The sequence below is a fragment of the Haplochromis burtoni genome, unplaced genomic scaffold (assembly GCF_018398535.1).
Source record: "Haplochromis burtoni strain Fernald_Lab_line unplaced genomic scaffold, NCSU_Asbu1 Contig_7, whole genome shotgun sequence".
Taxonomy (NCBI): Eukaryota; Metazoa; Chordata; class Actinopteri; order Cichliformes; family Cichlidae; genus Haplochromis; species Haplochromis burtoni.
This window is the reverse complement of record NW_024582368.1, coordinates 5,332,644-5,357,299: the sequence shown is the minus strand read 5'-3', so window position 1 is coordinate 5,357,299 and position 24,656 is coordinate 5,332,644. Positions and strand designations below refer to the sequence as shown.

General features: G+C 39.2%; 2 protein-coding genes across 2 annotated transcripts; one reads left to right on the top strand and one right to left on the bottom strand.

Moving 5' to 3' along the window:
• Nucleotides 1-3: 3 nt before the first annotated feature.
• si:ch211-248a14.8 lies at nt 4-7,751 on the bottom strand. The gene is made up of 4 exons (XM_005914236.2): nt 7,464-7,751; nt 6,390-6,588; nt 1,425-1,725; nt 4-1,340 (listed from the first exon to the last, which is right to left on the bottom strand). The coding sequence occupies exons 1-4, from the start codon at nt 7,541-7,543 to the stop codon at nt 934-936; spliced, it is 987 nt and encodes a 328-aa protein (XP_005914298.1). The 5' UTR covers nt 7,544-7,751; the 3' UTR covers nt 4-933.
• Nucleotides 7,752-12,244: 4,493 nt separating this feature from the next.
• p4ha1b (prolyl 4-hydroxylase, alpha polypeptide I b) lies at nt 12,245-24,643 on the top strand. Its single transcript, XM_005914233.3, has 15 exons — nt 12,245-12,482; nt 15,137-15,219; nt 15,349-15,445; nt 16,259-16,410; nt 16,666-16,803; nt 17,021-17,260; nt 18,675-18,895; nt 18,983-19,159; nt 19,283-19,353; nt 21,124-21,223; nt 21,340-21,393; nt 21,482-21,547; nt 22,578-22,646; nt 23,117-23,213; nt 23,603-24,643. The coding sequence occupies exons 1-15, from the start codon at nt 12,469-12,471 to the stop codon at nt 23,671-23,673; spliced, it is 1,650 nt and encodes a 549-aa protein (XP_005914295.1). The 5' UTR covers nt 12,245-12,468; the 3' UTR covers nt 23,674-24,643.
• The last annotated feature ends 13 nt before the right edge of the window (nt 24,644-24,656 follow it).

Genomic DNA, 24,656 nt, shown 5'->3' with positions numbered 1-24,656 from the left:
TTTTTATTCAAATTGTCAGCATAATTCACATTTTCTTAGCATATTCAAGTGTAATTTTAAAAAATAATGCATATTAACATTTTCCAAAAAGCTCAAGAATGACTAGGAAGCAATTTGGCTTCTAATAAAAATGTGAAATACTCAATTACAACAAAAAGAACAGCAGCACTAGAGTGAGTGTTCAGCTCTTTCCACATGTGAACCCCCTTCTCATCTGACATCTCTGCAGTCAGATTCATCCAAGGGCAACTTTTGTCTGTCTCTGGTTAAGTATTAATTCAGTTAACTAAGCGAATTTAAATTGCTAACTTGTTTTATGATGTTAACTATCTGTGTCAACATTCTGTCATTGTCATCCCTTTTCCTCTGAAAGCTATCAGGGTCATACGAGGACTACTTCTAGGGATGTTCAGCACATCCGCTGATAAGAGCTCTCAGAAATTACTGTCATAAAATAGGAAACGATTCACATTTATTTTGTTTGTTTATTTGTACATAAGAGAAATTCAGCTTGTTGATAGTTGCTTAATACTTCAGCTTCATGTCTGAAAGAAAAATTGTAATGTTTGACCCCTGACGCTTAACTGTTTCATTAATAAATACCTAGCTTGTAAACTATTTTCCATTAGTGCCACTGATTTAGAAAGTGCGAGCAACAGCACTCATGTTGCTCACGCTGCAGAAAGTCACAAGTAGCTAGGGCATGTATCGTCTTAATAACATATTAAAAGAATAAGATAAAAACTTGTGATGACACATAATTACTAACCGTATATCGTTAGTGTGCCACCATAGCCTGCATTTTGTCTTTTATAACTTTGTAATGTGAGTGGATATTGACTGATAAGGGATGAATAAAGCTAGTATCTACAGGTATAACACTTTGGTTAGGGTCAGTGGAGTGCAAGACGACCTACTAAATCTTTTAGTCCTTTACAGAAGCTGAAAAAATGGCTGAACTATGTACCTCGCTGAGTGGAGCAGTGCAGCAGCAAGGGGTGAGACACAAAGAGCCACTACACCGACCAGGAAGCTCAGCACCATTCCCAGCAGGAGAATAGCGAGCAGGTATCCATGGAAGAGCAGGCTGCGCCAGTTGGCCTGACTCAACACATGCCAGGGACGCTCTGGGTGCAGACACCACAGGAGGCCCAACACCCAGCTCTGGTTCACCAGCTGTGTATAGTAGATGTCAAAAACAGAGGCTTGGGAATCTGGAGGGTGGCTGCGCTCCATCTCAGACACTTTAGCAAGCCAAGTCAGAGACAGGCTGTGCAGGATTAAAGCCAGAGGTCCATATATATACTCCAGAGGCACAATACTTAAGAGACCCTCAGATGCTGCAGACAGACAGAAAGAGAAAACTAATTAGAGATTCATTTACTCTAATATGTGAAACCCTCATCTGATATCCAAACTTTTACCTGTGATGATCACAGAGGTCCCACTGATGATGAAAGTCAGAGCAGTGATGTGGCTTGCTGGTGGGGATGCCAGCTTCAAGGCAAAACTAAAGGCCACAGTCACCAGGGGCAGCAGAAGCACCATGAGGACGAAGAGGTTGGAAGATGAGCTGCTGGCTCTGGCCCACATGGTCAGCACTGCTTGAATGCTGCTACAGATAGCAGACGGCAGCATCCTCTCACCCAGGGACCTTGAATAACTTCTTAGATGCACCAGATCCAGGGCATGCAGGAGATTTAAGAATAAAAGAGACACCAGAACCTGAAAAGACAGAATATAAAAAAATAAACAATTATCTAACTTTAAAAAAGCCTACATGTGGTTATGTGAATCACTCATTTTTAATGATAGGAACTGGAGGGTCATGTGCCTGGCGGGACTGTCGATCGAGGACGCTGAAGATATCTACCTATTCGGAACCATGATAACAGGGTTCTTGCTGATTGGAGCTGGCTTGGCCCTGACTTATCGGAGAAATAAGAGAGCGGAACCGGCTGTTCAAACCCCCACAAGGCTGCCCGCTGGAATCGAAGCGACGGGACGAGGCGCGACCTCTCACAACGAACGCAGGTGGTTAACACCTTGGAGACGCTTACAGCTGCCGTGAAGACTCAAAACAACACCATTGAGCGTATGTTGGGATACATCAAAGAGAGGCCTGCTCAAAATGAGACCCTTGAGCGAAAGTTGGATCACATCGCAGAACGGCTCACTGCAGTTGTGGGGTCTCAGAATCAAAAGAATGATAACACCATGGAACAGAAGTTTGATACCATCATGGGGAGGCTTGCGGCTCTCCAACGGGAGATTGAGAGACCAGTGTCGGAGTGTTAAGAACAGCTTGAAATTCTTCTCTTCTGAGCTGCTCGCATAAAAAGAAAATTGACAACATCAACATGCGGACACCATGGCGCCAGCTGGGGCTGGAGCCGAACAAAAACTCCCTGATAACGACTGTGTGATGACTATTCTTCCCATCCCATGCAAGGCCACCTGGATTGGCTAGCAGACTGTTTACTTAGCCTGATAGGGCGAAGGACACTGTCTCAGCTGAACTATGGACACGCACACACATACACTTACACTGATAAGCACTCACACATCCCTTCCCCTTCCAATGCCTTCGATGCTTGTTGCCTCCTGGGAACACGAGGCGGGTCTGGGCCCGCGCTGGAGAGTCGGCGCAGTGGCAGGATGGCTGCTGTGTTGCCTGGGATTACTCCTTATCCCCTACCCAACCCTGTTGCTGGTCACGTGCTCTATAATGTTGTACTGTGGACATTTATGTGCTTTTCTGTGCAGAGGAGTTTTTTTTGTTTCCTGTTCTCATGCTGTCCTCCTGTAGCCCAGCATGAGTAGAGGTCTCTTTTTTTCCCCTCTTGTACCTTTCCCATTGTAGTGCACGTTTCAGTTCAGTTCAGTTCTTTTTTTATTTCAAACATATACATTCACCAACGTTTCATAAAATCATTCCATACAGTTGTTTGAAAAGGAGTAGGCAGAAGTATATACTTATTTAGCCCTACCCCCTCAGGTTTACATCCTCATCATCTAAATTTGAACAACAAAAACGTATACAATGCCTTCAACTTAGAACATAACATCTCAAAAAAATATTTTCACATGTTCAACTAAAACTATATTTAGATTTGCTAATTTGCAGAAGAAAATAAACATGAGTTTGACTGCTGTCTTGGGTTAATTGCATTTTCTTCATTCTTATACTTATTTAATATTTCTTTTTTGAGTTTTATTTTAAACTGGTTTATATCACTTCTGACCTTTATTTCTTCTTTTAACTCATTCCAGAATTTAACTCCCACTATTGAAATAGACATCCTTTTAATGTTGTTCTTACTCTTTGTCATTTTAAATTCCACTTCCCTCTAAAATTATACCTCCCTTCTCTTTCTAAGAACCATTTACTTATTTCGATTGGGAGCATCCCTTTCCTTACCTTATATATTATTTGCACTGTTTTAAACTTCACCAGATCCTGGAATTTTATAGCTTGCGTCCTAATAAAGAGTGCATTTGTGTGAGCCGTATACCCCTCCTGATTTATTAGTCTAATGGCCCTTTTCTGCATTATGATTATAGTCTGAATATTACTTTTATATGTATTTACCCAAACTTCTACACAATAACTCATGTATGGTAATAGCAAAGCACAATATAACATATACAATGTTTTCCTATCCAGAAACTGTTTTACTTTCCCCAAGACAGCAATGCCCCGTGCTAACTTTCCCCTCACATAAGTGATGTGTGATTTCCAACAGGCCTTTTGATCAATGATCACACCAAGAAATTTTATGGCATTAACCCTTTCTAGATATATATTATCGACACAAATTTCAATGTTAATGTTTTTTTTATAGTTTCCGAATAACATAAATTTTGTTTTATTTAAAGTTAAGGACAATTCGTTTCTATCAAACCACTTCTTTAATATCTTTAACTCCTGTGTGATCACCTCCAAAACCTGTTGAAATTCCGCACCTGAACAAAGTATATTGGTATCATCTGCAAAAATTACAAACTTTAGTATCTTCGATACTTTACAAATATCATTTATATACATAATAAACATTTTTGGACCTAATACTGATCCTTGAGGTACTCCACATTCAATATCCATCATTTTAGATTTAAACTCATTTATTTGTACATATTGCTGTCGATTCATCACATAGCTGTTTATCCAATCCAGTAGCACACCCCTGAACCCATATTTTTCCAGTTTGATTTTTAGAATTTCGTGGTCAACAGTATCAAATGCTTTTTTTTTAGATCTAGAAAGACTCCAAGTGCATACTTCTTGTTATCCATACATTCTGTTATTTCTTCCATTAAATCCATCAATGCCAAAACTGTTGATCTATTATTTCTAAACCCATACTGGCAATTTGCCAACAAATCATGTTTATCCACAAAGCTATTAAATCTTTTTAGAAATAGTTTTTTCAGTATCTTAGAAAACTGGGAGAGTACCGACACTGGTCTATAATTTGTAAAACAATGCTTTTCACCTGATTTATAAATAGGAATAATTTTTGCAACTTTCATTTTTTGTGGAAAAACCCCTTCCTGGAAAGACAAATTAAAAATATATTGTAGTGGTTTTACAATACCATCAATTACTCTCTTTACCGTTACCATATCAATATCATGACAGTCATTTCAGTGTTTTTTCTGTAATGCAACCGTTCTCTGACTTGTATCCCCATGTGATGTCTGTGTTGTATGTGTAAGGTCGGGGGGCGGGTTCATTCCACTGCAGGGTAACCTGCCACTGCATGTGGCGAATAAATTTTGAACTTGAACTTGAACATTTACTTCAATTCATGTGGCTAAGGCATGTTAACACAAACCGGAATGTGTGAAAGGTAGTAACGTTTACAGCTGAGACTGAGTGAGTGCCTCTTCATCAGCAATTGCCTGCAGGGTCAATTTGGGTCATAATTTCGAACTAGTCCTGACAAAAGGGAACAGAGTTCACATCTACTTAAAAAAAAAAAAAATTATTTTAAGCAAAAGTCAAACAATGAAAAAGTAATAAAAAAATCAATATTTTAATTAATATTGTACAACATCATCATCATTTCTGTTTTTGACAGCACACTTAATCATTTCAATGTTGCCACTTTAGAGCCTGTAAATATTGTGATGGATTTCTATCGAACAGGTTAGCAAGTAAATGAGTTAACTGTAGAGATATTAAACACCATTACACTATGAACTAATAGTGAAATAAATGCTTATGTCATTTCATGCTCAAGCAGCTGTAGTTTATTGGGTGGGTAATACATTACAATTAGCCATTCTTTGCACAATAATATTTTACACTCGGGGGCACTTCATTAGTTCAGCTGGTGGTTAATAAGAGCTCAGTCCAACGGAGCAGCTTTAGGATGTGGTGAAACAGGATTGATGTGCGATGTGATCATGTCAATATGAAACAAAATCTCAGAAGACTGTTTCCAGCACCTTGTTGAATCCGTCCAACAAACAATGAAGTCTGGAATGCAAAGGTCTAGCCTGGTACTAGCAAGGTGTACCTAATGAAGTGTGAGCATATGCTGTTGACTTTTCACTAACACATCCTGATTTCTGCATTCTTGAATTTATGATAAATATGCTGCAACATACCTACACATTTACTATTCTTCTGAAGGACCTCATAAACAAAATGCATATAAAGCGGGTCATATGGATAAGACGTGGACTAAACTCAACCGGTCCTGTGACTCATTTTCAGTTGTTACGGGCAATGTTAGCTTGTGGACCATACTATACTGTGCTATACTGACCATTTAGTCAGTATAGCACCTCTCCTATATATCAGCAGTTGAGGTCAAACCTGGACACCCAAAAGTTAATTCCACCTTTGTACAGCGTCACACTTGCATCTGAGTTCACTGGGCAATAATTTGGTTAAACATCTATCCTGCACACGTGTTATCAGCAATAACGTCCTTCTGTCACTTCCCTCTACGTCTGCTTTCACCTTTAAACTAGCACAAACAGCAATTACTGATAGAATTTCACTGACCACCACAGCTGACGGCACAAATGATTAACAACAATCCAATGATTAAGCTTACATTTTGAAAGACCATTTGAATGTTTGTTATAACTTCCTACGTTTTTCTTTTGCAATATGTAACTTCATTATTTGCCTTGATGTTGGCAAAGCTATTATAAATGCACCTGTAATTGAAGCAAAAGCAAATACCCTGCGGTCAAGAAACAGAGCTTTGTGTAAACTAAAAAGCATTTGAGTGGCCTCACATGACCTTTTTTCTCACTTATATAAATTACTATTTATACTAATTTGTAAAAAGGTATTTTTGACCTTATCCTTTCTAATCAGAGTTTGGTTGTGTCCAAAAGAAGAAAATCCAAAAGTTGCAGACACCAACCTGGGCAAAGCTGAGGGCCACAGGATACGGGTAGCGATACTGAGGGATAAAAATGGAAGCCACAAAGTTTCTGAGTTTGTCGCCCAGACCATATATCACCACAACCAGCAGGACCAGACTGGCAACCAGGGGCTTCAGCGCATGATGCGCTGAAAGACACCTTACAGCCGAGGCATATCTCGTCCTCCATCTCCCTGAACTGTGCACAAGAGACATAAACCATAAAGTCACACTGATAACAATGAACTTATAAAATGTTTTTTTTTTCATTTTGTTCTGAGTTTAATGTTTTAAAAAACTTACATTGGAGGATATATAACCTTTCGTTTGTAATGCAAGTTTGCATTTTAAATGCAACTCCTGACTCTTTTATATGGTTCCCAAGATCCAATATATTAGATTAAATTTAAAAAAAAAAAAAAAAAAAAGCAACACACCACAATCCATAGCCATTATCTTTCCAAAAGATGTGTGTTTTTTAAATTTATTTATTTTTGTATATTATTGCAGGATTTCCCACCTGAAGTCCATGTAGTGAGAGCAAACGTTATTTCCTCTCACAACAACCTAACTTTGCTATTTACGGATGATCTCAAACAGTGTTCTAAACATGTATTGTAGTCGGGACAATCACATCACAATTACTGTCTGATTGTTTTGTTGTTCCTTTTCAGTTGTTTATGTTCCGTGTGGCATGTCCGAAAATCGGTGTCTGCTATTGTAGTTTCCTTGTTAACAGTGCGTCCCTTTTAGACCAGAATATTCTTTTTCAATAAAACTCATGTCAATTATGAGTCTGTAAATATACAGCATAATAGTAAAAGTCAAATAAATGATAACATAAAGCGCAGAATAAATATGTATTAAATGTAATAAGACCTCAGAGGACTAGTAGGCGCGTTTAGCTTTAACAGCCTATCAGCAGAACTGAAGCCCGATCATAAAAAGTGCTGCTTTAAAACTTAAAAAGAAAAGAAAGACGTATAGACAAACTATAGCAAAACCAATTTAAAAGGAGCGCAACTCATTTTCTTTTCGGGGGAGGAAAAAAAGCGAGAAACGACATCTACTCACCATTTTGTTGTCGTCATAAAGTCATAGTTCATCTTCAACCTCCAAACCAGCCATTCCGTCTGTGTTGCTGTCACTTCCATTCATTCCTACAACAACCAGTAATAATGCGATTATATCAATAATAATAATAATTCATCCTCGTAACGCACACGTATCCCGTCCGCCTTTTATTTTGGTATTTAAAGAAATATAGACTTGTAACTTCATTCATGCAGTTTGCTTGAGGTGAAGTAGTACCCTTTGCACCTCCTGCTTTGGCAACTGTTTGTGACATTCCTCTCCGGCTTTTCGTTGGCTAACGACCACATGACCGCCTGTGCGAGGGTGAATTTGAATAAACAGATTCATTAAACTGGGAGGATGCTCTGTACCCTGCTTCTCAGAGTCTACCTGCTGCACTGTGCGCTCTGGGGTTCTTATAACTGTATTGCTATAAACACTAATATGTCTTAAACCATAAATGTTTTATGGTTTAAATGTGTGAAAACTGCTCACATATTCTTCAATGACTTTCAGCAAAGTCATCCTGTTGGTGCTAAATGACTCAAGAGTACACCAGGGGGCAGTCAAACACACCACCTTTTCTCAGTCCACTGTTTCTTTCATTAAAGTAATATAATAGCTGGGTAATTTGTTACTTTTGAAATGAAAACATTACATAAAATGTATCCATTATCCCTCCTCTTCACATGCCCAGCATCCCAACCTTCCCTCTCTAACTTTGGCTCTAAAGTGCTCAATGTGAGCTGTGCCTCTCATGTACTCGTTTCCTTATCTGTCCTGGTCACACCATGCAAACATCTTCAGCTCTGTCACCTCCAGATCAGCCTCCTGTCTTATTGTCACCTTCACCAAACTATACATGATAGCAGGCCTCACTACCATCTGAACCTTCTCTTTTAGCCACTTTCTCTCTGTCCTTATGCATACTACGTATTTCTCTGACACTCCTGACTTCCTCATTCAGCAACCAAGTTTCTCTCATCACCATATTATGATCCACAAAGACACAGTGCACCTCCGTCTGACTTTGTCTGTACTTCTCTACCAGCACTCGCAAAGCAAACCCTCACTTCCTCCTTACTAATCCTCTTATACATAGTAATGGAAACAAAAATGCTGCAGTACCACAGCTGACAGACTGTGGTATTGCATCAGGGAAAACTTTAATTGAAATAATAAACGTAAAAGAGCTTGATGTTTGAAATACTTAAATGCAGACAACCTAACAAACAAGGGTTTGTATCAGGTTATCTGTGTCATGCAACAAAAAAGGCAATAAAATGTTGTAGACCAGCTGCAATTGGTCCCTTGTAATGTCCTTGGGATTCCCATACACTTGTTCGCCATACACCTGGGGTCATTTTTGACCTGAGGACAACACAAGGGTTTGCTCAGCTGACAACTAACCATAAAGAGACAAACTTCAAAGGGCAGTGATAAAATGCAAAACTGGATATGTAAACAACCACTGACTAGGGTCAACAAAATGCAGTCTGTGGAGGTTCTTGACAGTAAACACTGAGGGGGAAGTGGGAGTATCTTCAATACAGGACAAAGGGTGAGAGGTGGAGAGGCAGTGGCTGAGGTGAAAGTGAAGAGGGAGGAGATTCATATATTACTATGTTACTGTGTTTCCAAGACCACCAGCTGAATTAAGGGCAAGCCTGAAGCAGCGTTGAGAGAGGATTTGTAGCAGCTCTTGTTGGGCTTTTTGAGAGAAATTTTCTGATGTTTATTTGTGTGTGTGTGTGTGTGTGTGTGTGTGTGTGTGCGTGCGTGCGTGCGTGCGTGCGTGCGTGCGTGCGTGCGTGCGTGCGTGCGTGGTGCGTGTAGGATGTTCTTCTAGTTAAGGGCTAGAGGGAACAGCTCATGCATTTGCCAAATAACTTAAAGGAAATAGTTGTAGGACCGTCCAGGTAAATGCTGTTGTGTCTGTGTTTGAGCTGTTCTTTTTCCAGGGTATAATATCTTTAAGGTCTTTATAAAAAAGTGTAACCTCCTAAGGTACTTTAACCAAATATTAGTGGGGGAGTATGTATATGTTTGAGGTTGTATATATACTTTTGAGCCCATCTGGATTAGAAAATCAAAAATAAATTTCAATTTGAGGACTTAATTTTTTTTTAAGTCTCTCTATTCTTAAATAAAGATGTATGCTGTAAAATCTTTCCACCCTGAAAAAAAAACAAGACTTCAAAGAAATCATTAAACAGTGTTGGATCAGGTGACCCTGAATCCTCCATTAGTCGTGCTGCGTTTGGACTAAGCTGCTTGGGGATTCCCATAATGCATTGAGTGTTTCTTCCTTAGTCACATTTTTGGTTTGTTCACATATGTGTTCATACACCTCCCCTCATTTAATTATTAATTATAACTAATCCCTGACACTCTCTTCCACAGCATGTCATTAGTCCTGTCTTCCTCCCCTCACCCCTAACCAGTCATGGCCATGGCAGATAGCCACCCCATCTTCCAAAAAGGATTTTTTTTTTCTCCTTTCCATAGTCACCAAAGTGCTTTCTTGTGGGATTTCTTATGATTGTTTTCTTTGTATTATTGTTGTGAATTAGCGCTGTGAATTGAATCTCCAACAGAGAGGGTAACTGTACAGACAGTAACTATTCCTCCATCACACCTATCTGGAACAAAAGTAAAACAGGTATATTTATTGCCAGTTCTCTCTGCATGTAGACACTGTAGTCTTTCTATTTCAGTGTGTGAGCCAGAGACCGTGCTGGCTCCTGCTCTTCCAGGAACAGTTTGTGTTGAGTGAGCAACTTTACAATCTTCTGAATGCAGTGGGTGACCAGCCCGCTTTGCATGACCCCTACTATAGTCTTATCCTTGACTGATGCAGTGCAACAGTTAATTAAGAGAATTTTCATTTTAAAGATAAACATGCTAATCTTAAAGATTAACATGGAATAAAGTAATACATAATAATTATGTCTTTATTATGAATAAATATGAGTATTAGGTATAAGGAGTCATTTGGTGATGAAGAGGATGCTGTGATAGTGATACACCTTGAGCTGGGCTGTTTAATCAGCTGCATAGAGCTGCAGAAATATTCCACAATACTACTGTATGCGGAGAATGATGTAGCCAAGGTCACACATGCACATATATACTTTTGCTTATTGTAGCAGTATGGCATTCTAGATGGGAATGTCAAGACTGTATTTGCTAGGCATCAGCATGTTTGTAAAATTAGTGTGAATAGGTTTATTTTGATACCATTGTTTTGAGCTACAGCCTTATTGAATTACCAAGAAAGCCATATATTTATGATGAGGTAAACTTGCTTGTCTCTTTGAATTATGCTGACTGTATCTAGCTGAATCTGCATTTTTGTCTCAAGGTTTCTCACTGCATATTTCAGTGGGTGGTGTAAAGGTCAGGGCCGACTCCCCAGACCTCCAATCCTGATTTTTTTACAGCTCAGTGCTTTAGAAATGGACCTTGTCATCATGCTGGGAGAATTCTCAGCTTTACATGCCCGTTACCCTTTCCTCTGCATGAACCTGAAAGCCAAGCCCCCACTGCGATCCTGGAGGATCGAATTATCAAGAATCTAGATATCACACATGTAGTCAACACCACTGCCGACAGTCCTAATGCTATTTTAATCACTATGCTACTAGAACCGGGTGGAGGCACTGCCACTGACATCCAGCTTCATTAACACTGCACTTAAGTCTGAGCCTGGTCCACTGCAGTTTCAAAGAAAAAAGGGAATGCACAGCCCCCAATGTGAACTTCCTGCGTCAGATACTGACTCATGAGGAGCAGCTGTTTGGGAGCAGACTTACCGACTTGGACGACATCTGTTGATGACTGCGGGGAAAATGGGAACGGAAAGCAGTATACTTTTTTTTCTTCTTAAGTGGAGACTGAGAAGCTGCAGGGAAAACACTCGATCTCGGTTCACTATCCAAGTCCTCACTCTAAGCTGTCATATTTCAGATTATACAGATGTTGAATTTGTAACCTCTGTAAGCCTCAGTATAACACTTATGACATTTTGCTTGGTGACAGTTGATAGAACATGTACATTAATAAGGAAATTTGATTTAACTTTACATAAGAAAGGTTTATTATCTTCAGTTTCACTCAGTGATGTAATGATGTGCTGATACTGAGATACTACCTGTTTTGCAGCGTTGCTCATGTGGATATCTAAGATGACAAAGGCTTGCAAATAGCCAGTGTTTATCACAGACATATACAGTCTGTAGTGTTTACACTGGGCATTTCAGTTGAGACATAATGCAGTTAACAATTTGCCCCTCTGCGCGCGCGCGCACACACACACACACACACACACACACACACACACACACACACACACACACACACACACACACACACACAGACGTAGCTCCACCCTGTTGAATTCAGCTGAATGCAGAAGGAATTCACTCCCTACCATCCCACACTTTTTTTTTCTTTTTGTGAAGCTAGTAAGAATATTTTTTCTGGAATGTGGGAGGAAGATGATGAAAAATGTCTGTTCGTTCAATGTAAACGTTACAAAACTACACAAAACATCTGTTGAATGGAGATGATGGGCCCGGAGTGCAGATGCATACATGCAAAGTTGAGCACATAGGTTTTAGAGAAAGAGGAGAAAGAAAATATCTATCGGCAGTCTTTTAACACGTGGCATGTGACCTCACTGGAACGATTTCCACATTAAACACCAAAATACTCATCTTCGGTCGTGTCGGTACGGGTCAACACTATTACAGGCACCTCCCCTAACAATTTACAAACGACAGCCCCCTAAGTTTTCAGAAGCAGAGAGTGTATGCATGTGAGTCTGCACGTAGCATCGAGCCCCATCCTTTTAGAAATACAGCCCGAACCACCAGATAGCCAATAGTGCACCGAATCATCACAGACAGGAAGAGCCACCGGACCGAGTCTCCAACTTCAGACCGTTAACTTCACTGAATCGGTGTGGGCTTCAGGGAGAGACCCCGACGGCTTCTGCTACAGGATGCTCTCGATTAGGTGACTATCGACCCCTTGAGTGAGATAAGAAATGTAGGCTTATCTAGAAAATGTGTTTACATTTCAGATAGTCACCAGTTTACAGATTACGTCTTTTCACAGTGTTTGTCGCTGTTACCAACAGCAACCGTTGTTGCTGCCAACTGATTTGCTGTGCGAGCTTTGAGCTAGCGGCAATGAAAAGTAGAACAAAAGTAAGCCAAATTTTAGGTTTCTGTGTTGTGGGTCAAAACAAAGATTATACTACTAAACTAAGCAGGAGGCAATGAGATGACCTGAACCAGTTAGTTAAACTAGAAAATAGCAAGAAAAGAAAACGTAACCTGGCTTTTCCCTGTGAAACTTTAGCTAGCTTTAGTTTTCCGGCATTCCAGCGCAATGCAGCGTGGGATGCTTCTGCCGTCATATTGCTTTATGCCTCATTTAACAGCCTCTATACATTTTATTTGTTAATGGCAAACATTTTTCACATTTAGTCTGTCATATTTCATAGTGACAAGGAGATAAAATGTCATATCGAGCTACAAACTTTGTTTATATGTAACTCCCCAAAAAACACCAACCAAGAAGTAAAAGCCTTCCTGCTGCAGTTCAGTCTGCAGCTTTCATTGACTGAGTTTTGCAGGTAATATCAGACTCTCCATCGGGCAGTGTGCAGTCTTCACACAGGAGGGAGTGGCGAAGACGTGGCAGTCCTCTTCCATGCACGTCCTGTGCTATCTGACTCCATAGCTGGAAAACTTGGAGACATTTTGTGCGATGAAGGAAGTTTCTCAGGGCAGACTCTCAAAAATAAAATTGTTTTTGTTAGGAGCAGGTTTAAACTTGTTATAACGTATTGCGAAGCCAGTTAGGCTATTAAAATTGTGCTTTTTTGTCTGGGTGTTGTTTGTTTCATTACGTTTCCCCCCTGTATTTATCTTAAATATTCCTTATGTATACTATGGATTAGTTATATTCTCATCATAACTAAACTCTAAAACTCTAAATAAGTTTTAGAGTTTTTTGTTTTTTTTAAGGTACTAAATATGCACCAACATCTAATTCTAGATGTCTATAAGGATTTTGAGCTCTTTCTTTTAACACTTTTTTAACACTTATTTCACTCTCATTGTGGCTGTTGCTGCTGCCTGGTACAACGTTTACAGCCCTATAGCTGAAAGTTGATTAGGAAAGCAGGGAGTGGTACAAGTGACATGACAGGATAAAGGCAAGTAAACTAGCAAATTGCTTTATCACATGACTTTATGGATTTATATCCATCCAAGGAATTTTTAAGGGTGGATACTTTTGAGGAAACGCGAACCCTGTGGTCCAACCAAAAGGAGTTGCCTTTTAGATTACACATGAACTGGTTTCTAGGTCAGTAAGACTTTGTTTTTATTCTTAGTTTTTTTTAATGTGGGATGTACCAACATGCTTATTAACAGAATCACCTCCTTTCACTTCCATGTGTAGCATGACCAGAACACTTGGTTTGAAATGAGAAATGTTCAATATACAGCTATCATTTTTGCATCACACTTAACTGAGTGTGAAAGAAAATTGTAGTAATTACCCTATCATTACACTGGGTACAATAATTGCATTCTTCAAAACTTTTATCTTGGAAATCAGAAAGTGTAAGAGGCTGTTTATGGCTTTTAAGTGGCAGCACACATTATGCAGTTGCAGAAGTAGCTTGGTAGCAGTAGAGGATAATGGTAAGTTGTGTCTTGCTTCAGGTTTTTTTTTCCACCCTCTCTGCTTCCTTCTGCTGACCTAAATTGAAATCTCATATGAAGTCACGCTATTTTTTATTCTCATACAAGACTTGCCCTTGTGGCAGAGTCGAACCTGCCTCAGCCTGCTGCTGGCTTACACTGAATAGTTTATGTACGCTTCATGATCTTCATTTTGCCTGTGCGCTTATGGGTGTGTGTGTGTGTGTGTATTTGTGTTTACACTATATTTATAACAAACCATCTCACTTGGTCAAGCAGCAGGCGTTTTATAATGTGGGGGATTTTTGGTCTTGATTCTTTTGGCTTAATTTCTTTCCAAAACTTTTGTCCAAGTCTGCTCTCTTGCTATTTTTCTTTTGAAAAACAAAAAGCCAAAATGTGATGTGCCACGGGCCAACATGGTTCGGTTTGGGTATATTTACAGTCTTAGTAGTTTGGAATTTTTTAGTACATTCTTGAGATAAATAAGTGATCTAATTTGATGTCGATCATGGCATGTGGCATGTTGTGGACATCCCAGAATATTTAAAAGTAAAAATCTTGCACATTTGCCCTGAATTTCTGTTATGTGGGTAAGAAAAAAAAATAGCACCACAGTAAAATTTGCGTGGACGCAGACTATTTGAAGTATAAAGAAGTGCATGTAAGAATGCACAATGGAGTCATGCATTCTCCTGTAATTTGTGGCTGCAAGAAACAAAAGATCACAGTGCTGCCTGTCCCAGGCCTAACTGCCAGCCTCAAAGGTAAACCAGACATATTTTAGTAGTGTGTCTGGTTTAGCTCTTTAATTATATGACTAGAATAAATTGGATTATGGTGATACCTTATCATAGAAATTAAAATGTCTTCAAAATAGGTAGGTCATTCACTGACTCTTTTAATCTGCACATTTTATCAATTTAATGCTCTTCTCTCACTCTTTTTCAGAATGGAGCTGCCGTGTTGTTGTTTATTGCTGCTGAGCTGCCTGCAGTCGCTCTCAGCCCACGCTGACTTCTTCACTTCTACAGGTAAAAGACTTGTGTTATGTTACTACACACACACAAGGCCTAGAAATTTTAAAGCTCGTACTAATTTTATAAGATTAGTATAGTTTATCATTTCAGTGTTTGCAATTAATATGTGTTTGTTTCTTTCAGGCCAGATGACAGATCTGTTGTACACAGAAAAAGATCTCGTCACCTCTTTGAAGGACTACATCAGAGCAGAGGAGAGCAAACTAGAGCAGATCAAACGGTGAGTTTGTCAACTCCTGGGTGTGATTTGCTGCTGGGGGCATTTCTCCCTTCTCGTCGTCATGTCCTTGCATCTGCTAAATTATTTTTATCCCAGTGCCAAAGTCAACCAAGCACCGCAATTGCTAGCTAAAATAGAGAGAAATAAAAAGGATACGGAGTGCAGAAACATTCCAACTGTGTTAACCACATGTCTGATCATTTCCATCAGAATCCCCTACAAAGATGAGATATGCAGCTTCTTATTTCAACTTTCTTAACTACAGTTATGTACCGGGGCAGCTGACTCACATCGCACAGCTAGAAAACTTTGATATGGAGGAGTGGGTCTCTGAATTAATGTTACCTGCACAGTTAGTTGGTGTTGCAACTGGTACAGCTGCTGTGTGGAGAAGCCACACTCCTGTATGAAAAGATCAACCCTAACCTGACCCTCATTCACTGGATGAAGTTAGGACCTGTGATCCGTGATGCTTTAGGGCACATTACAGAGCTGAGTCAGCAGTAAACGAGGATTTAATTCTGACAGGTTTATTGTTTATTGGGTTTATTGTTGCTTATTGGATTTGGATGATAATATTGATTGATAATGACTGATAATATAGCTTGATAATTGATAATATATACAGCTATCAACTTCATTTAAAAAAATAATTTGCAAGTGTCTATAAACATTGTGGTTAGCTCCATGTTTAATTTCTGAAGTTGCTTTCCTAAAACTCCATAAATATTATATATGACAGCCGTAATAATAGGTAGCTTGCTTACAAGTGTAATCAACACACTTTAATCCATATTACCTTTTTTGTGATAGGTGGGCTGAAAAATTGGATTCCTTGACAGTTACTGCCACGCAGGACCCTGAAGGCTTTCTGGGACACCCTGTGAATGCCTTCAAACTGGTGAAGAGGTTGAACACAGAGTGGGGGGACCTGGAGAGTCTTGTGCTCCGTGACACCACTGGAGGTATGAACAGTAAAGCCCAGGTTCAAATAATAACACTGTAATATTTGGTTTTATAAATGAGTGGTAAAAACTTGCAGAAAAAGTGCAACACAGAAGTACACTAAAACATTGACTTGTTTGTTTTAGGTGTATGTGGATGGATGAAACTCCCATCTAACTGTTCACCTCATGAAATTTTAAGAGAAAGTGTTAAATGTCACTTTGAGTGATTAGTGTGCCCACACATAGAATACTTTATCGTGCCATTTTTCTCAGGATTTATTTCCAACCTGACCATCCAGAGACAGCACTTCCCAAATGACGAGGACCAGACCGGAGCTGCCAAAGCTCTCATCCGGTTACAAGACACTTACAGACTTGATGCCAACACAATCTCTACGGGAAACTTACCTGGTAAAATCCTCCGAACAGTTGCATGTCACACATAAATGGCATGAGTTCACATGCCCATGGGCCTATTTGTTCATTAAGGATTCAAATGTACAGATATAAAGACAAAATGACTGCCACGAAAGTCACAATAAATGTCAGACGATGTGAGTTTTTTGGGGGAAGGGTTTGATTGTTTTCTGATTTCTTTTCCCCCCCTCCTGTGTGTACTCCTAACTAGGAGTGAAATACAAGAGCCACATGACAGCAGAGGACTGTTTTGAGCTGGGGAAAATTGCCTACTCCGATGCCGATTACTACCACACAGAGCTGTGGATGGCCCAGGCCCTGAAACAGCTTGATGAGGGAGAGGAGTCCACTTTAGATAAGGTGACAGTGATCGACTACCTCAGCTACGCCATTTACCAGCAGGGGGAGATGGAGCGTGCAATGGAGTATACAAAGAGGTTGATTGAACTGGGTGAGTCTCTTCATATTCTAAAGAATTAAGAAGTAAGACTGTAATAGTGTGGAACTTGCTTTAATTTGGCCAAACAAAATAAATTATTGTTGGGTATTTTAAGCAGCAAGGTTTAGACTGAAGGACAGACTAAACAGAGGTGAGGCACAGGTCAACATTTCCGAGCCAGACAGACATAAACAGTTCAGGTAGTTGCTATGTTGGGGCATAACATCTGTGCTGTAACAAATCTGTGGGGTCTTGTCTCAAAACGCTGCTGTTTGTACCAGCAAAACAGTTATCTGTATAGCACAATTCACAGAGAAGTGAAATCTATTTTTTAAAAATGACCGGGTATTGCTTTTTTTTAGAGACTTTGTCATTTGTCCCCTTTTATTTATTGACGTTACTGATTAACCAGGAATAAGAGAGGATTTCAGTGTGTCCAGGTACAGTTTAAACCACTGCCAGACTTTCCAAAGCAGTGTTAATGTCAATTTTATTGATATTTTTATTATATTATATTTATATATTTATATTATATTTTACACATAAACTCAGTGTGCTTAACATAAAATATAAAAACATAAAAAACCCATGTAAGTCTGCAATGCCTTAAGGCTTGTAAAAACAAAAAAACTAAACTGTACAAAGGAATAACATGCATGGTAACATACACACAGACAAGCACGTATACAAAAGTGTTATTAAGTGTAAGTGTGTGAGAAAAATAAAGGTTTTATGTTAAGTTAAGTTTGTTTTTGAATGTAGACATGATTGTAATTGACCTCAGATGAGTAGGAAGCTTGTCCCAAAGAACAGAGCAACAGAAACTGAAAGCACCCTCAGCACACTTAGATCGAATTCTGGGGACAGTTAAAAGATCTGCACCTGATGACTTGAGAGGTCTTATTGGGTTATAGACACCCAGCAAGTGAGAGATGTACTTGTGTGTGTGTGTGGGGGGGGGGTACGTTATGAACTAGTAGAAGGATTTAAAACAATCAAAGCTCAAAACCAATAGAGTGCGAAATAGCTTCCTTACCCGAGCTGCTGTCTCCATCACACCTCTTTGCCAATCAGTGCACCAATTCAAAGGTACAAACCATTTGTACTGCTGTTTTCTTCTGTCCAAGAAAGTGACACTGTCGGCTATCAGTTCAGCAGTAGTAAACAGTCCCCTTGCTGTTATTTTGAAAGTTATGTTGCTTCCTGGGCCATGTCCTGCTAAAAGGGTGCCAAAGCACCCGAAGGACATTGTCCCAATGGATTGCAATGTCTCAGACTGCAGCTTTTGACAGTAGTCCTCCATCTGAGTTGAAGTCATCATTACTGACTGATGGCGTATATTTGTCATGTTAGAAGCGATGTTGTTTTAGTTTGCATTGCTGCTTGTAATCACCACTGATGTTTTCTCCTGGTTTTTCACACATAGACCCAGAGCACCCGCGTGGCAAGAGCAACCTGAAGTACTTTGAGTTTCAGTTGGAGAAGCAAAAAAAGGCTGCAGAGGAAGAAGCTCCAAAACAGAAGGAGCGCGAGAAAAGAGAAACAGCTGAAAAGAAGAAGAAGCAGAAGAAGTCCAAAAAGGCTTTCTCTCTGATCCCAGAAAGGGAGAAATATGAGATGCTTTGCCGTGGAGAGGGTATCAAAATGGTGAGGAAGAGCTGAAAGCAATTTATAACTTGCATACTGCAGCTCAGTTTTAACTTTTTGTGTGCTCTTTTCTTTTCTCTAAATCAGACGCCTCGTAGGCAGAGCAGGTTGTTCTGTCGTTACTACGATAACAATCGTAACCCCAGTTTACTGCTGGCGCCCGTCAAACAGCAGGATGAGTGGGACCGCCCCTACATTGTTCGCTACCTTGACATCATCTCTGATGCAGAAATTGAGAGAATCAAGCAGCTGGCAAAACCACGAGTAAGCAGTTCAGATTTTAGGATTTCATAGGTGGTTTGGGATGGCAAAGGATGGGAGGTCAAAGCTGTTATTAGCAACGCATACTTTAATATCTTTATGTGTTTATCTGTGTGTGCTTCACAGCTACGCAGGGCAACCATCTCCAACCCCATCACAGGAGTGCTGGAGACAGCTTCTTACAGGATCAGTAAAAGGTAAGACAGAGCATGATGATGAGGAGGAGAAAATCTTATTTTCCCCTTTAATAACTGAGCTCACGTCTTCTTCTGTACTCCCGTCTGATCACAGCTGCATGTTTCTGCCCCTCATAAAGGCCATCCTAAAGGCTCTTGAGCTGAAGCACTCTCTCCTGCTGAAAATACGTTTTCTAAAAATAAAGAAACATCTGTAGCTTTTTTCCCCCAAATAATCCTAAATGAAAGGGAAATGCTAAATTACTAACGCGACTGAATATGTAGCTATTTGTGGACGAGTTGGATTATCCAACTCTTTTTTGAGGACCTTTTTATGGGTCTGTTTCTGCTCAAGTGTCTGCTCCACGGAGGTAACACATGAAGGTAGCAGAGGGGAAAGATATTACTCTTTTACTAGTTGATACTAACATTATTTCTTTTGTGAGCTGCCTTTTCTTTCCCTCTTTTTCTCCTTATTATGTTTTGTCCGTCCTTGTGCATGTGTGCTTCCGCAGTCCATTTTCCTTCCTTCTTTGATACTGCTCTTCCTGCTTCTACGTGTCCTGCTGTTGGAAATGCTGTAGTTAACGGGAGCTGTGGTGACTGAACCCCATTCAAGGAAAATCCCTGTGAGGTAAGGGGTCAAAGATCACTTGGAAGGACTCTCTCCCTTCCCCTGCTCATTTGACTTCATATCTATACCAGGCTACCTGAGTTTTCCCGTGCTGGATTTTTATGTCCCATAGCATTGTTTGGAAATCACTTTCCAATACAAGGCCATTTTTCTGTAGTTCTACATTTTGTACAAGATCTGTTTTAAAAAAGAGACATTGTGAAACATCAAAGGCCTATGTAGTGCAGATAAATGACCGTTCAATTTTTATAGATGCCTTGCTCACTGTTTTAAATTCAAATTTAAATCCCATCCTAAAAATAGCACGTTAGCAGCCCACCAAAACCCCATGCTTTCTTTGGTTTTACTGCAGTTGGTAATTAATGTGTGTGTGTGTCAGGGTGTGGTGTTTCTTTTAAAGTTTTGTGTGCATGCATGACAGCCGGCACGTCTTTCTAACTTGAGTGAACTTGAGGTAACAGACAGATGGAAGAAATCAGAACAGTTTGAACTCCATTTAAACGACTGCAAGAGACTTAAGGAAATAATCCACTGGCTCATGCTTCATTTAATATCCATTTATAAAATATGACCTATCAGTACAAACTGAATGAAAAAAGATGACCCACACAGACACACGTGTTAATGCTGATCTGCAGGCATTCTTAAAAACATGATGAAGAAGCTATATGGGCGAAGAATCATCTCACTGCCTTTGTAACGTCTTAAAAAAAACTTGTTTTCCTCAACCCACATTAGAGTGTGTTGGAATTGTCTCTCACATAATGGCAACTGCAAGTTCGTGTTAAGAGGATGGACATTTTTATTTTGTTTTTAGTGGATATTATGGCCAGAAAAAAATATTTTATCTAGTCCTAAACCACACTATAGAAATATCTTCAAAGATATTCATTAGATATTGTAAAGCTGGATATTGTTCCCGTTTTCCATTCCCTCTGCAACTCTACTTTGTTTCTGTATCCTAATATTGCCATTTACAAACTCACGTTGGTTTTTGTTGGCTTTTGATTCCAAGTTTCCTGCGTAGCATGCCTCTCAGACACTTTTTACAGAAGAAAATTTTATTAGCATCTAGTGGATAAAATGTGTGCCTTACTGAAATATGTTTCCCATGCTGTTTCATTCTCAGTTTCTCTGTGTTCCCTTCTATATTCTAGTGCTTGGCTCACTGAATATGATGATCCAATGATTGAAATGGTCAATAACAGAATTGAAGGTGTCACCGGGCTTGAAATGGACACTGCAGAAGAGTTACAGGTAAAAAAGTTATTTCAAAACCAACAAAAAACTGTACATGACCACCAAATGAAGCAAACAAGTTTCCCTGTTTCCTCTGTTAGAAACTGATTTTTTTTACATGTATTTGTCTGCAGGTTGCAAATTATGGTGTTGGAGGTCAATACGAACCTCACTTTGACTTTGGAAGGGTACGCTCTTTTTCAGTTTGCCACAGTTAATGTACTGCTGCATTAATGTGGTAGGATGTTTAACATGGTATTGGTTATCTCCGTACAGAAAGATGAGCCAGATGCCTTTAAAGAGCTGGGAACTGGGAATCGTATTGCAACGTGGCTTTTCTATGTGAGTGATCACCCCTTTGGACCAGCATTAACCTTCTTTTATTTATTGAAGTTTGATTTTTACTATACTAATTGCCTATGCTGGTACTGAAATTAATTTAGCAGTCAGTGACACAGTCATTGTTATAATTAAAGTAGACATTGTTGACGTATAAGTCTGCATATTTGATAATACTGAGAAAACTATCGTATTAAGTTTCAGTATACAAATTTAGAATGAACCCTGTCACTGCACATAGTGCTAGCAAAGGGCTAGCATAGTATCGGGGGCTAGCTGTCATCTGTGACTATGGGCTTTAGTGTCTTTGCTGTGATAGGACAAAATTTACTCTGCTGATGTGATAAGAGAAACAATAGCATCTAAATTCTCAATTCAAATATAGTACGTTCAGTATTATTACTTAATCGTAAAGTCATGTGACTCCTCACCTTGAAACAGTGTCACAAAGCATTTACATGAGTGAGGGGCCATGCTTGTTAGTCATGAGGAACACGGGTAAATTTGGAAACAGGAGGATTTTATTTTACTCCAAAAATGCACAAAACTATTAACAAAAATTATATTTGAAATAAGTTCTAGGAACCTCAGCAAAAGAGGTCAAATAATCTGAACTCAAATCAGACTCAGAAATTAAAAAACGGACTAATAAAATGAACTAACTGCTTAAACAAAACCAAACACAACTGAGCAGAAATTGACTCAGCATGCAGGAAACAAATGGAAACTTAAGTCTTGGCTGATCACACCAACTTAGACACACTGGGAAGCAAAATAAATAATGATCTGTTATTGATCTGTTATCCAGAGAAACCACATACTGTAGCAGCTAATTTAACAGCTACTTCAGCATAAATAATACATTGAACATAAGATTAAACACATTAACAGTGTTTACTTTACAAAAGTTAATTAAATCTGCATACTACACACAAGAACTATTCTATCTTCAACTTCATTTTATATGAAACTAAGGATCTCATATAAGTTGTTTAAATTACACTGCTGGATTTTTCTTCTGTCTCTGTTGTAGATGAGTGACGTAGCAGCAGGTGGAGCCACAGTATTCCCAGATGTTGGTGCAGCAGTTTGGCCTCAAAAGGTAAATGTTGATATTACTCCTCTTATAAATGTCCATTAATATTGGTTTTCCAGCTAATCCTATTATGTAACAAACTGAAGGATTTTGTAAAAAAGGTCACAGATGTCCATAATAAAGTACACACCGTACATAATAAAAGAGAAAAATATACTTATTCAAGCACTTTTTCTCTCCAAAACACATTTTATTAATGGTAAAGGAGCGTTTTCATCCAATATAAGCTCATTTAGCGGAAATAACTGCCAGTTTGTTCATAAAAGGATTCTTTCATGTGCCCCCATGCTCTTATAATGTTTTTAACTGCCATTTTAACAATCCCAGTATAGCAAGAGAACACATGTATTTAAATTTTGCTTTATTTATCATTTCACTTCTGAGAAATCTGTTGCAAGTACTTTAGGAAACCAAGTCTTGGCTCTCTGAGATGATGTGCAGAACTACTTAACCATTGGTGCCTGTTTGTTTTCCAGGGTACTGCAGTGTTCTGGTACAATTTGTTTGCCAGCGGGGAGGGAGACTACAGCACTCGACATGCAGCTTGTCCAGTGTTGGTGGGCAACAAGTGGGGTGAGTTCGATTGTTCTTGTTGGCTATAAAGCCGTCTACCTGAGTAAGCATTGTATAAAAGAATAGTGCTTGATTTGAGGACTTGGGGATTTTGGATGATTTTGAGACACCAACACAAGGCCCACCTTCTGTTGAGCCTGTGTCCTCCACCTCCCTCTATTTACACTTTTAAACATTAAAATTATATTTAACAATTAAGACAATGCAATTTAAAAAGTCTGAAAAAGACATTTTAGTGTCAATCACTGCTTGATTAATAATGTTACTACACTGGCCAAAATAATTGTGATTTTACAGATGTTTTACATATTTAAATGTGTGTGTGTGTGTGTGTGTGTAAGACTGGGCTTATGATTAATCTATCTGTGTATTTTTCTTTCCATCATCAGTATCAAACAAGTGGATTCATGAAAGAGGCCAGGAGTGGAGGCGACCTTGTGGCCTAAGTGAATCTGAATGATTGTCCTCATCACCTTCGTGGCCCTCTCTTCCCCTCCTTGTGAAACACCCAGGACTAAAGAACTCTGCTGCAGATCACAGCGTGATGATGGATACACATGGATACAAAGAGTCTAAATGGCTCACCTCCTTTCTATAAACACTGACTTGTGTTTTTTCTTTCCTCTCGCTCTCCACTTGTTAGTCAGTTTCAAAGACTGTTTTGGTTAATGTCAAACTCCTGGACTGTATTGGCATTAAGGTGCCAAGGTGACATGTTCATAAGGTTTTGTTGGATGGTTTTGAGAAACACTTGAGCCCCTTTGTTTGCACTCTGAATGAACCTTAGAAAATACTAAACTGCATCAGAGATGTTTGTCTTTTCTGACAAGTCAGTTTATGTTCAGGCTGAGCTTTCCCTGGGAAACACTCCAAAGAATTGAAAATTATGACCATAATCTAGGATTGTGGGGGTTTTTTGGTGGAAAAATAAACACTTTATTTCCTGTAAGCTGTGTAAAGATCCAGAAGTGGTTTTAGTTTCTTGCAGTCTATGCAGTACATTATCACATGTTGCTGATCTGCCTAAATGCCACTGTTTATCACTCATTGTTGCAAAATGTAGTGTGCACACATGCATGGGTACACTTACAGAGAGGTGCATACACCCTGATACTGCATAACATTTATTTTATATTTATGTGTTTTTCCTGGATTTAATCCTCATTGTGTTAGTGTTATGTGAGGGGGGAAAACAAGCACTACATTTTCCCATAACGGAGTCAAATAGTGATTCTTTAGAGTAGGTTTGGAAGAGTGTGACCAATACTTTCAGTGTATATAATGTGTTGGGGTTTTTTTTAAGAAAGAGGCATTTTATTTATATGTCCTAAAAACAAGTTTATGTTGTTTATGCTTTAAATGAAAAAAAAACAATGCTTTTTTCTTTTCTACAATAAACTACGTTACAATAAATAAGATGATCAACTGTCCTTCTGCAGTGTG